Source organism: Nymphaea colorata, chromosome 2 (genome assembly GCF_008831285.2).
Source record: "Nymphaea colorata isolate Beijing-Zhang1983 chromosome 2, ASM883128v2, whole genome shotgun sequence".
Classification (NCBI taxonomy): domain Eukaryota; kingdom Viridiplantae; phylum Streptophyta; class Magnoliopsida; order Nymphaeales; family Nymphaeaceae; genus Nymphaea; species Nymphaea colorata.
Genome location: NC_045139.1, coordinates 30357144 through 30370296, shown reverse-complemented (window position 1 = coordinate 30370296; position 13153 = coordinate 30357144). Strand labels below are relative to the sequence as shown.

The following is a 13153-nucleotide window of genomic DNA, read 5'->3' as shown; positions in this document are numbered from 1 at the left end:
TCGAACAGTAAACCAAATTTGGATTTAGATTTAGATTAAGATCCATTATTACATCTAGAAGTACAAATGGGTCGTCTATGATATTCAGATCTGGATTTGGGCTCTTGTCCTCCATGTTACAAAGGCCACCACCGATTTCTCTCTGCGTCCTCCATGATTTCCTTAATTCCAGATACCGCCTCCTTTTCACATTTACCTCACCAGTTCACCACCCGCCCGCTGATTCTCCTCCCTCTCTCCCTATATACGAAATCTTCGCTCTCCTCCTTTCTGTTTCTGCGACCAAGGGGAAGAAGGAAGGAGGAAGGAGGAAGAAGAAGACGGTTGGGGCGGAAAAAGCATCGGGAAGAATAATAAGGGAAAGGTAAAGAGGGAGAGAGGAGGGTTGGATTCTGATTTATCGATCGGCGATGGTGGATGGAATGAGTTTCTCGGGGATGGGGAATCTGTACGTGCAGGCGGTGCCGCCGCCCGATCTGAACAAGAATACGGAGTGGTTTATGTACCCTGGCGTCTGGACCACCTACATCCTCATCCTTTTCTTCTCCTGGCTTATCGTCCTCTCGGTCTTCGGCTGCTCCCCAGGCATGGCCTGGACCATCGTTAATCTCTGTCATTTCCTCGTAAGCAGCCTCGATCTCGTCTTTCCCTCTCAATTTCTCGTCTACCTTGGGAATTTGATTGTTTTGCGTCGTTAATTTTGATTAGTCATGGTTCTAGATTGGAAGGTTTTCGCTCTAGGGTTTCGTTTTTGGCTGGAAGGAATTTTCTCTTCTGCAGTTTTTATTTTCATCGACGAATTATTGGCTTTTTGATGGGGATTTATAAGTTTGAGTAGTTTAGGAGATCAGATCGGTGAGGCTGAACGACGGTGCGAGTTTTAGGTGCGGAATCGGAACTTATTGCGTTGTCTGGTAAGATCAACGAATTGTAGATCACTAGGAGGGCATACTTCTGGTTGGGACTTTCTTTGGTTTTATACGATTGCTTGTTGAACTTGATTTTTAACGTGATCACCTTCTCATGTATTCTGAGCAATGGTTGTGGTGTATTTCCTAGCATGGAAACAGCATTTTAGAATCTGTACGTGTTTTACAGTGTTTGGTCTTCGGAGGGAAATGCTATTGTCGTTGTTTTGGCAATCATTCAATATGGTGAGTGACAGAAATTCGTGGTGCCAAAAAAAATTTGGGACGTTGTGGTATTTAATTTTTTTCCTTATTTGTTTGATGATTTTGGCTGTTCAGAAGCTTATTTGATCGTTTTATATGCAAATCTAAATTGCTTTGTTCGGACTTCTCATCTGCATTAAAGTTCATTTCTCTGTGCTCGTAGATGCAGTTATGGTATGTAGAGTTACACCACACTTAATAACAAATATAATCCATGTATGAACTCTCTCTTTCTCTGTCTCTGTCTTGCTCTATCTCTATCCGTTGCACATATTATGAACTAATGAGATCTTTGACTTTTCAATTAGGTCACTTATCAATTTTTCCATTGGAAAAAAGGCACGCCATTTGCTGAAGATCAAGGCATATATAACGCGCTAACATGGTGGGAGCAGATTGATAATGGGAAACAGCTTACCCGCAACAGGAAGTTTCTGACTGTTGTTCCTGTTGTGTTGTAAGTTCCCTCTCATGGCGTTTAATTTTCTCCATGCATGGTTTGACTGCATTGTTCGACAATGCATGTTAAGAATTTGTTTTAATTTCTACGTAGTTGTGCTTCATTGTTCTTCAATGCATTTTATGAGAATTTCTTCATCTGTTATTGGTCTCGAGTCTTTTGACAACTACATGCTTCATGTACCAGCATGAACAGTTGCTCCCAATGACTTCATTATTGTGTGATCTCATGATCATTCTCTTTTTCTCCAAATGACAACAACTTTCTGTTGTTTCACCAAATTAATTCGTTCTGTTTGATGTGTTTATCATCAATAGGATATGTTGTCCTTGTTGTAGAATAGCAGTTTGATTGACCATTGGCCAAGTGAAGGCATCCTTGATAGAGAGAAAGTCCACAGCTTGTTCACGTATCTTGTTGCTATATTAATTCAGTTTCTTGCAATGGCAACAGATGAAACTGTCAATACTCTGGCATGCCGATGTGGCTTGGTTTCGGATTTTATATGTTCTATCAATTCAATCACCAGATTTGAATAAGGATATCAGTACAACTAATGTTCATGCTTCTTTTGCATGTATTATTTTCACGCGTACATACATATATGTATACACTACACACATACATCTGTAAATACACACTTATATGTATATGTTATATAAAAATGGAAAAGCATTTGCTATGCTATTTGTAATATATTTGTGCATGTAGTGACCCCAGAAAATTTATTCTGTAGGCTCTTGCCAGTTTTGTTAACCTGTGCATGTGCATATGCACCATATAAATACTACAACTATTGAAAGTGTAAGCATTTGCCACCATGTTAGTCGTTTTTCAATCACAAGCAAGTCGCCTTGAGAACCTCATGTATGTAGGAACTACTAGTTAAAACGAAGCTAATTTGTCATGATTATCAATAATGAAGTTATTTATCTGTAATCTATGGTTCTTATCTCAAATTTGATAAGCTCTTATCACATTTTGTCCTTCTTTCAAGTACGTCCATGTAGCACATAAGAAAGCAGCTATTAGTGTTTCTATGTGCCTACGACAATAGAGCAGAACATAGTCATGCACATAGTGGTATGTGTGTTGCATGGATAGTCCAGATCTTAGTTGCCAAGGCATCGCCTAGCGTTGGACTAGTTGTCAATCCACATCCCACACCTAAGTCCATCACTAAGGTGTGGGTTTGGTGCTTAGGTTGTCGCCTAGGCTGGACTAGGCATGCTGGCGCCTAGTCCATTTGGGTCTCTAGGTGACTTTAGCCTCTGATAGTTGATTTGTTTTGCTTCCAAGACTTGTTACCCCTTGAGTTTAGCTTAATTCTATTGCAGAGAATCTGATTTGATCTATTGGTTGCAATATTTATGTTGAAAACCGATAATTTTTTACACAAGTGTCTCAGAAAATTACAATTTGTGCAGAAACTAGATTGCTTGCAAGGCCTATCTTTTACCTGAATTGATTGAGTTAGGATTGTAGGTGTAATTTGAGTTTTTGAATGTACAAATTAGACAAATTAAGTCAGAGTCATGTAGGCGTCTTTCACAGTCTTTCAAATTTGTTCATATTCAGTTGCCATCTACCATAGGTCTAGATTAGACTTCAAATGAGGTATTATTTTGGTTATTTTATGTTTCATGTATATTGTTCTTAGAGATCAGTTTCAGTTCTACAATGAGAAGTCTACCATCTGGTTTATTCTTCACTAAACTTTTCTTCTGCTATTTTATAAGTTGATTTTGACTAATCCTAACTTGCTAACATGCTAACTTAATACATAAAACCTAAAGCTAACATTTTAGAATAAAAAATAACTAAGCAAAATTGCAACGACTTTTGGATGCCTTTTTAGGCTAGGCACGCCTAGGCATGCCTAGCCGCCTTGACAACTAAGCTTCAGATTGCTATCCGATGACATGATTTCAGCTTTTATTAGTATGCACATATCCAATTTATTTTGATGTCTAAGGTTTGTTTTTTCCTTTTTCTTGGATTAGTATCAACATCTTATGTACCTTCAGTGCCGACATACTTTTATAACTTGCCATATTGCAGTTGTGTTATGGACATATGTAGCAGAACATGTTTTGGTGTATGTAATGGGTAACACAGTTTTGCATCAGCTATCTGACTTGACCTTCTAGAGGTTCTAGGTATTACTCTGCAACAAATTTGACACTGTCGCTCTTTGGCACTCCATGGACAGCAGCTTTTTGAATATTAGAATTGTCCAACAAAGTAAACACATGATGTCATGTCTCCAACAATATGTAAAGTATCTACAATAAGATATTGAACGTGCAACATTTTTAAATTTACTTTCACACATGATGATGCATAAGAGTTGTGTCTAGCTATAGATTGAGATGTTGTCGAGTATAATGGTTAACAAAAATGATTGTCTTTTTCTCTGATTTCACTAAGAAATTTTCGTGATTGCTTGTGATTGATTTAGGCATCTTTTTATCCTGGCATGTTTGAAGAATGCCTGTGTGTGTGTGTGTGTGTGTGTGTGAATTCAATAAGAAAGACAAATGTCCTGATTGCTGGTAATTGAATTTCCTCTGATTTCACTGAGAAATTGTCCTGATTGCTTGTAATTGATTTAGGCATCTTTTTATCTTCCCGGCATGTTTGAAGAATGCCTCTGTGTGTGTGTCTGTGAATTCAATGAGAAAGACAATGTCCTGATTGCTGGTAATTGAATTTATGCATCTTATGTAGTTCATAGACATACTTGTAGAATTCTATGCAAAATCCAAGTGCGGTGTAGGGAGGGGAGGTGACTATGAAATGATCATATCTGGAGAGACAATCCACAATCACCAATGCCATTGCTTTGCCAGGAGAACTTGCCAGCCTTTTGATGAGATAAGGGAAACTTTGTGTTGGACTATGGTTGGGTATTAATAAAAGTGCAGTAGTTTGGCTGAATGTGACATTCTCTGCTTGTTGCATTGGCACATGGGAACACTTTTCTACATGGCACTTAATAAATATAAATTTGTCTTGAATAATCTAAGTCACATGGGTGCGGGTATGGGTTTGGGTGTGGGTACGAAGATGAGGGCACAGGCATGGCAAGTTTAGGAAACACAGGTACAGGGGTATGGTTGTTCTTCGATTTGTGTACAGCTCTACATTGTTCGCTGTTCCAGAATGCATGTGTGTGCACATTATAAATAACCTCATCGTGGGGGATGGTTAGACTTTTCTAAGACATGTTGAACAGTCATGAAGATCCTCTTGGTGGGTGTGAGCTAATTCGCATTCATTAGATACTTTTGGTGTAAATACATGTGACAAGAATACCCGAACTAGATGACAGAAATTATATTTAAAGTACACAATATAGAAGACACTGGATTTTGGTCTGGATTACATTTATTATATCTGATCCACAATGTTTTAAGGCCTTCCTCTGTTGCCCATGGTTTTTGAACCATGGACAACGTACTCTTCCAAAACCAAAACCTTTTTTTTATCAATTCTTTATCATCAACCACTTGATTTTCTATGAACAAAATGAAACTCAATGTCAACTCTTTGTTGATCAATGTGTTGATTTATCTGAATGTGTTTTGTGTTACTATGAAGGATGTGATGAAAAAAAAAAAAATACTAACGGCACTTTGATCACTGCACGTCAAGAATGACTTCATGATAGGTTCTCCAGGTTATATTAAACAGGGTCTAATTCATGAGACTTTTGCAGCGCTAACTGTCATAGACCTGTACATTGGCTCAGGGTTCCATCTGGCAATAACCTTTTGGTTCTTGCTGCTCCAAGATGCTGGATTTCCCTCAGTGCTTGCACAATCAGTCTTTGTATCAGTAACAATGTATTTTGTATCCTTGATCAATTTAATTTATATACAAAGACCATTCCCAATTAGCCTTTTAAATACCACAAAATTATCTCTACCACATCTGTACACCCATTCCATGGTTCCTGCACGAACCACAAAACTTGATTTACAAAGTAAACAATGTTTGTTTTGGTAAATTTATGGTATTGAAGGATGCCTAATAGACTTTGGTACCTTATGGGGTTTGATTTTATGTCTCCATCCTAAGAACTGAGTTTCTGGTGCAAGACATTTCGTATAGCCAAACTTTTATAATTTTTTGTTCCTGTCCAGTAACTCAAGTTCATATTTATGTTGAGTGAAAACTCAAGTGTACTTCTTCCTTCAGATATCCACACGAAAATGTACTTTTTCATAACTTAAGATCAGCCATTATCAACTGCCAAAAAAAGGATATAAGAATATTTAGAATTGTTTTCATATTGACATGGTGGCTGAATTTCTCTTCATAATCTTTTCTCTATTATTGAGTAAAACCTTTCACCACAAGTCTCAATTTATATCACTTAATACTGCCATTTGGTTTATAACTTTATACTTAACACTTTTATGCATCTATTTGAATCCCACAACATTTTTAACTAAAATTTGGGGTAAAAGCTCCCCATGTCTAACATTCATGTAGAGCTTTCACTTCTACATTCATCACCTCAAATCATCTTGCTGATTGTGCAGCATGATGAAAAGCTACAAGTTCATCTTGCTTTACAACTTGTGACAAAAGTAGGAAAGTCCATGGTGAGGTTTTCGTAACTGGCTCATTTTTAAGTAGATATTAAATTCTTATGGATTCTCCTATATCGCACATGTAGTGGAAGGTGATGTTGGTATTCTTTTTGTATAAACATGCACCTTGAACCTTTCAGCACCTAATGGCAATAAATTTGCGAGATGGTCTCAAGTTGTATTGTGATTTTATGAAAGAAGATGGCTCAGGAGAAGGATGATTTTTAATACAAGCAGGTAACCAACTAGCGAGGAAATCTGCATTCAGGCAAGGACTGTAAGCTTCAACGTTAGAATTCACCTGTTGCATAGAACTTGTCAGAACATCATTAAGATTCTGCTCATTAAAAAGTAAAGTTTTGTCAAATCTGAACATGATAAACATCTATACATCCTATTAATCTGCACCTATAAGCTGTATCCTAAATTAATTCCTTAAGGAATCATCAACACACACATAACAAATGCCTCAAGAAGGTCAAATGCCGTTTTAATAATTAAAAGTATGGACGTTGTGTGGCTTTACTGGAGGCTGTTGGGGGATATGAGAGTCATAGTTCATGCTGCATCCCGTCTACGTTGTGATATTTTAATTTTAAAGAGCTATTCATACAGCAAAGAATTTTCATTAGAGAACTAGGAATATTGTGATGGACTACTAGTGGTTGATCGAGCAGGCTAAGATTGATTTTGCTTCATTAAGAGAACATACTGTCATGGTCTTAGCTCCTTATGATATATTAGGACTTCAATTCAAATTGCATCTAATTAGTCAAAAGTACCAGTTGGTGCCTGAACTATAAAATAATAAGATTAACTTTAAAAATGAAAACCAATTATCCATGTAACTAAAGGAATTGGTGAATCTTAGATTCTTTTGTTGCATAAAATCCACATTGGTTAGTTGAAACTTCATTTGCAGTGAATCGTACACTTGTTGGTTATAACTTCTTGTTTCCATTTGTCATTTATCCCATCAATGAATTATTTGAGTAAAACTTGACAGTACTTTCTAAGCCTTCTAACATGTTAAGATGTCATGAAAACTGAGGACAGGGTGTAACTTCTTTTGGCACTTAAGTTTCCTATCCACGCCAAATATTTTTTTCCTCTTGTTTAGCTAAACCCTGTAGGCCAAGCAATCATAGCGCTATATTTGTGTCTCAGCTGCTTTAAAGGCTCCATACTGAGCATCCAGCCTCTTTGTAACTTGCTCGCCTGTTAAGTAACTTCCTATGTGTTCTGGCTTCAAACATCCTTCACAACCTCCTGTCAGTGACTCGGTGTATATTATCATGAAACTCATGCCTCAATAAATTGTCTAAGTGAATGATAGCAAAAGCATATATCTCTCTCTCTCCTCTCTCTCTCCATCTCTTTCTCATTTTCTCCCCCCTCCCCCAAACACCCGCACACACAGACACAAATTAGAAGGCTTCATAAACAAGATAGCCTCACTCTCAGGTGATGGGATTCTCCTCCCTCTCACCTGAAGACAGCACATTACAAGGGAAAGAGTAACTGTTTTCATTCTCCCAATGTCTAATGGAACCGACCCCTTGCTTTTCTTCAAGCAGTGCCCTCTTCCTGTTTTAGAGAAATGCCATATTGTCCCGTATGATAAATGGGATCAACAGCGGGCAGATGTTCCCACAACGTACCCAGCATTTTCTCCCATTGGAGCATATTGTCTTCCACTTGATGTACTCCTTGCTCAATTCTCTCAAGTCTTCTAGTGATATCCATGTCTATAGACTTTCTTGCTGACCTCTAAGTGCCCTTCTCTGTCTGATGATTGATTTTGACAGCTCAAACACACATGCGCTCAATTCTCTCAAGTCTTCTAATGGCTACTCACTTTCTTGCTGACTTCTAAGTGCCCTTCTCTGTCTGATGATTGATTTTGACAGCTCAAACACACATGCGCTCAATTCTCTCAAGTCTTCTAATGGCTACTCACTTTCTTGTTGACCTGTCTAATGATTGATTTTTACAACTCACACTCACATGCACTCACTTAGATTCACATCTCTTGACTAAGACTGGTCCTATTCAAACACATTTTATTCCTTCATTTGTTATTTTTCCTCTAGCATTTCTGTATTTTTTGTGCCTTGTATTCCTTTTCTGTTTCTGATATAATGCTGTATCTCTACTTGGTAAGATCTCAGCCTAAGACCCAGGCTCAATATGAATAAGCTCCATGGATGAGGGTTACAATGTCAAAATCTCATTCATATCCGAAGTATAGGAAAATAATAGATCTCTATTCTACAATTTATTAGTTTGTTGTTTCTGTAAGCCTTGGATTGTGGGCATTTTTCAGTAAGCGTTTCTGGGAACAAAATAAAAGAGGGAGATCATTTCAATTTGTATTGAAATGATAGCGTGTGCGGTTTTCTGCTTATAATCTTCATGTTATTTGTATTGACTATTGATGTCACCGCTAAGCATTTTTCTTTTTTAGAATAATATGTAGCCATATTCTTTTCTTCTGACTATGAATATTTTTCTAGGTACCTGATTGCCTCACACACAACAGATTACCGTAATCCATGGCTTTTTCTCAACACAGTTGCAGTGGCGATACTTGTCATTGCTAAATTCCCAAACATGCACAAGGTCCGTTTATTTGGAATCAATGGAGATAAATGAGCAAACAGGAAAAGTGTTAAATTCTTGCCTACTCTCCTTATCTTAAAACGGTCAATTCCTGTACAGAATCTTGACATATGTTAAGCTCTTGGCTGCTGTATCCGTTTCAGTATGGGATGAAAATATGGATAGAGAGTGCATTGCATCTGCCTTTGTACATTTTCTTTTGTAGGATTAATAACGCAATTATTGCTATTATTTGTTATTCTATTGTTTGCTTTTCTTTGCCATCCTTCCGTGTGATTGTCATAGGCATATGCGGATGACCTCTTTTTGTTCTTGTCCTGGAAAACATGGGTATCTTTTTCTCATCACACACACACAGCTACAGTTACACAAGTTGATAAATGTCAGTTAAGGTTTTGTTAAGTGGCTCATGATCAAAAGTAGGCATTGGCTCCGTTAGATGACCATGGCTAGAACTGATTCAAGTTACATTATCATATGGAATTGCGGTTAGATGTCTCATGAAGAGAATGAGGATCATGAAAGAATCCCCGCAAAAATGTTTCTTTTTGTGAAAAATTGGTTTAGACGCAGTGTCAAAGTATATTATGCATACCCATTATCTTTTCGTTTCGTTTCGTTTTATCTTTCGGTTACACCGTAGTCATGAGAAGTTTGGGAAAGCTGCCTCTATGGAATCGAAGTTTCACGGGCAGTGAACTCACGCTTGTTTCATAAGGGGAGAAGCTCACGAAGCTTGAATTTGGATGGTTGGATAGTTTTCCTTTTCCACCTTATCCCATAATTACAATTATGGAATTATAGTGCCAGATTATAATTGTGGGCCATCAAACGCTATCTTATATAGTATAGTATGCGTACTTTGTCATTTAATAATTTTCTCTTTGTTTTTTCTTGTTTCCTTACTTTTTTATATTTTTTTTAAATGCTATTATCAATTCAATTTTGCCGTAACAATGCTAGACGTGCGGCATTTTTTTTCTAAAGTAGCTTCGAATGCCAATGGTTTGATGTACTTAAAATAACTGCCTGGCATTTGAAAATTGGCAATAGCAGTTTGACAGTATAAAATAATCTAAAAACACTTTTTGGATGAAAAACAAAAAAAGCGTACTGCAAAGACTGACTTGTAATGCAAAAATTGATCTCTTAAAAAAGGAAATTTCACAAACTCCCATATTTTCTCTCTCTCTCTCTCTTTCCCCCTTCCCCTCCTCCCTCCTTTTGTCTCAACTAAAACCGTCCAATTATACAGAACTCCTTTTATGATTATGAATGATTTTATAAACCAGTTATTAGTAATTTTCCAAATATTACTTAGCTATTTGTAAATACGTAACACTAAAGGGTCTCCTCCTCGGCTCAAATATGCCAGTTACTATTCTCTCCCAAGTTTTTTTTTTTACAAAGTGTAATGGTTTATATAGACAGAAAACGTTCAGAAATGTGGGAACATAAAACCAAGATTGTTCTACATGCAAATTAAGTTAAGCAGTGACGTTCAATCAACTTTGCGTAGTTTCTCTCGATCGATCAAATAAACAGGCGTTTGTAGGAAACAAACTTAAAACAGTGCAGCATATAGATCAATAGCGAAGAAGAGGTTTGGATGGATACCTAGCAGTTCAATAAGTACAGATTATGGTGAAAGATGGTATCCCAAGATTGAACAAGAAAAGGATGCCAAAATAATATCTCTTATTGATGATTAAGGATGCCAGTATATCTGATTTGGATTGGATATCTAACCAATCTGTTATGCAAAAATCAGATATGAAAGAAAAAAATGATATCTAACTAAGAAATTGAATCAGATTCAGATTCAAAAAATGTCGTCTGATTAGATTCAGATATACATAAGTATCCGATCGGATTCAGATCCAATTTAATTTTAAACAAATATGATATATCCAATGTTCTTACATTCTGAAAATTGACCAAATTCAGTTCCAAATTCAGATTTGTAAACGGATATAAATGTAAAAAGTGGATTTGGATCAGATTCGGATTGTGAAATCAGATTTCGGAAGCGGATACGACTTTTTTTTTGTTTATCACATATGAATATGTGAATATCTGAGAAAGCAGATACAGTTAAGAGTATATCTAATTAGAATGGATTCGTTGACATCCTTGTTGATGATATGTCTGTTGCTTTTGATAGGCATGATCAAGTACTTTCGGTTTGTTCATATTCTTCATCCTCACATGGAGGCGGACAAATTCATTCTCACCTTTTAACTGTTCATTATAAACAGGTTTCCGAAGTCAAATTTGGTTCATGATTATGATTCCTTTTCTTTATGATGACATAAACAGCTTCAGAATGAGGAAAAAGAAGATAAAACTGAGGGGAAACAAATTCTCTTGAAGCAGCAAATTGGAAGGATGGATCAAGTGCAATGAGGCGGATTGAATTTTAATAAATGCGTACTAGTCAAGAGGGCTTTCGACAAATTCAACCATGTGGCTGTACTCAAAATTTATAAAATTATCAGTTTTTAAAAAATACAATATTAGTATATAGTTAATTTTATAAGCTGACAGATTTGAGGCCGTTAAACAAACTCATTTTGTAAAACCTGATTTAGAAATCAATTTTCTACTTTTCTTTTCCAATTCTATATTATTGGACAATGTTAGCATGTATAAGCTAGAGATCACATCTTATTTAACAATCTTGTGCTATATATATATATATATATATAAAAGGAGGTGGTCCTTAACTATGTGATACATAAACCGCTGTACTTCTGACAAGCGGGCTACGAATGAACATGGAGGATGGAGATGAGATGTTGCTTATCCAGGCATCAATCTTGAATAACATATATAAATGAAAGATTTTACCTTCAAGGGCCTGTATTTTGCCTTAAATATGAAAAAATCACCTTTTTTTTGGCAAACTTCTGAAGCTGGTTTTTGGTTTTCTAGAATACATGATATCGGCCTAAATATTTACTGTTAGGCAAAGCGGTTAAATTAGATTACATAACATTGTCTTCCATAATTTAAGGTAGAAAATTTGTTTACAATGTAGTGAGATCAACATTTGAATCCCAAGCGGCTTGGATTCTGGATTCAGATTTGGATAGAGAAAAATCATGACGAAATCCAACAAGCGACTTGCAACATCGGTCGGCTTTAGGTATTCATTAGATTTTGAATGCAAAACAATTCAATTGGACCTCCAATTTCTCAGGATTGTGGGTGCTAACCGGAGCGATGCTCGACAAATTTCAGAAATCCAAGGACTTGTTTGAGAAAACAGAGCACTTTTCTTTTTTAAAATGAGGGGAAAAAAGTTAGTCGTTAAATAATATTCTTTCCTGTATGAAGAAGCACGGGTCTCTCTCTCTCTCTCTCTATATATATATATATATATATATATATATAAAATTTATTATTTACTATTTAATGCAAAAAAAATATTATTATTAGGGGGCTATAAAAAGCATGGGCTGCTAAGGTGGCAACACCAACCCACCCATGTGTGGTGAGAAGGGAGGGAGCAGTGGCTGCCATCCATTTGACCGAATCATATTCCATTCTTCGGACATCTTTCAGAGTATTCTTCAAGCAAAAGGAAAGGAAAAAAAAAAAAAAAACACTTTTAGTTTTGTATTGTGTGGGTGCCCATTAGACTCAAACAGCACTCATGGAGGAATATGATAGCCCAAGACCAGTAATATATAATAAACTAATAAGAAATAATAATAATAAGAAACAAAGGAAGAGTCTAATCTCTAGTATTAAAGAATGCACTGTTCCATGCTTACGAGGAGATACAGAATCCGGGAGTTAGGCCTTTGAGCACTAATATATTTTATATTTTGTGTATATATATATATATATATATATATATATATATATAGCTCAAGAATGGCATTCATGGCTGAGAAACAAACTTGCCATTTACCAGAGGGTCCAAGCACAAGTTATCATAAAATCCTGCTGGGCCTTTCTCTTTTCCTTAAATTGGAAAATCTCTTCGCATTGTCAACCCAGTGTGTTTAGAACATTTGGGAGAAAAAAATCTCTCACTTTCTCTCTCTTCTCTCTCTCCTGTTGGCAACCATGTGAATGGTATGGGCCTGATATAGAAAATTCTAATATTTAAAAGAGGAGGACTCAGATGTGATGATGCCCAAAAGTGGGTTTGGTGTAGTGGGAGCAGGTTTGTGGCCAGTCAACCTGGCCTCCCCAGTTTTGACTGTGAAGGGAAGGTCGATAGCTCATCACCACTACATGTGCAAGCAAAGTTGCAGGTAGCTAGCTCATTGGGCCCTCCAAGCAAA

The 13153-nt window shown here is 36.6% G+C and overlaps 1 protein-coding gene across 1 annotated transcript; it reads left to right on the top strand.

Annotated features, from left to right (window-relative positions):
- Positions 1 to 244: 244 nt before the first annotated feature.
- LOC116247925 (uncharacterized) lies at positions 245 to 9093 on the top strand. Its single transcript, XM_031620382.2, has 3 exons — positions 245 to 623; positions 1481 to 1629; positions 8750 to 9093. The coding sequence occupies exons 1-3, from the start codon at positions 411 to 413 to the stop codon at positions 8886 to 8888; spliced, it is 501 nt and encodes a 166-aa protein (XP_031476242.1). The 5' UTR covers positions 245 to 410; the 3' UTR covers positions 8889 to 9093.
- The last annotated feature ends 4060 nt before the right edge of the window (positions 9094 to 13153 follow it).

What these genes read in the sequence shown, in the direction of transcription:
- LOC116247925 (XM_031620382.2), top strand. Translation starts at nt 411, where the DNA reads ATGGTGGATGGAATGAGTTTCTCGGGGATGGGGAATCTGTACGTGCAG. An exon ending in TTAATCTCTGTCATTTCCTC is followed by an intron (nt 624 to 1,480) that starts GTAAGCAGCCTC and finishes CTTTTCAATTAG; the next exon opens with GTCACTTATCAATTTTTCCA. An exon ending in ACTGTTGTTCCTGTTGTGTT is followed by an intron (nt 1,630 to 8,749) that starts GTAAGTTCCCTC and finishes ATATTTTTCTAG; the next exon opens with GTACCTGATTGCCTCACACA.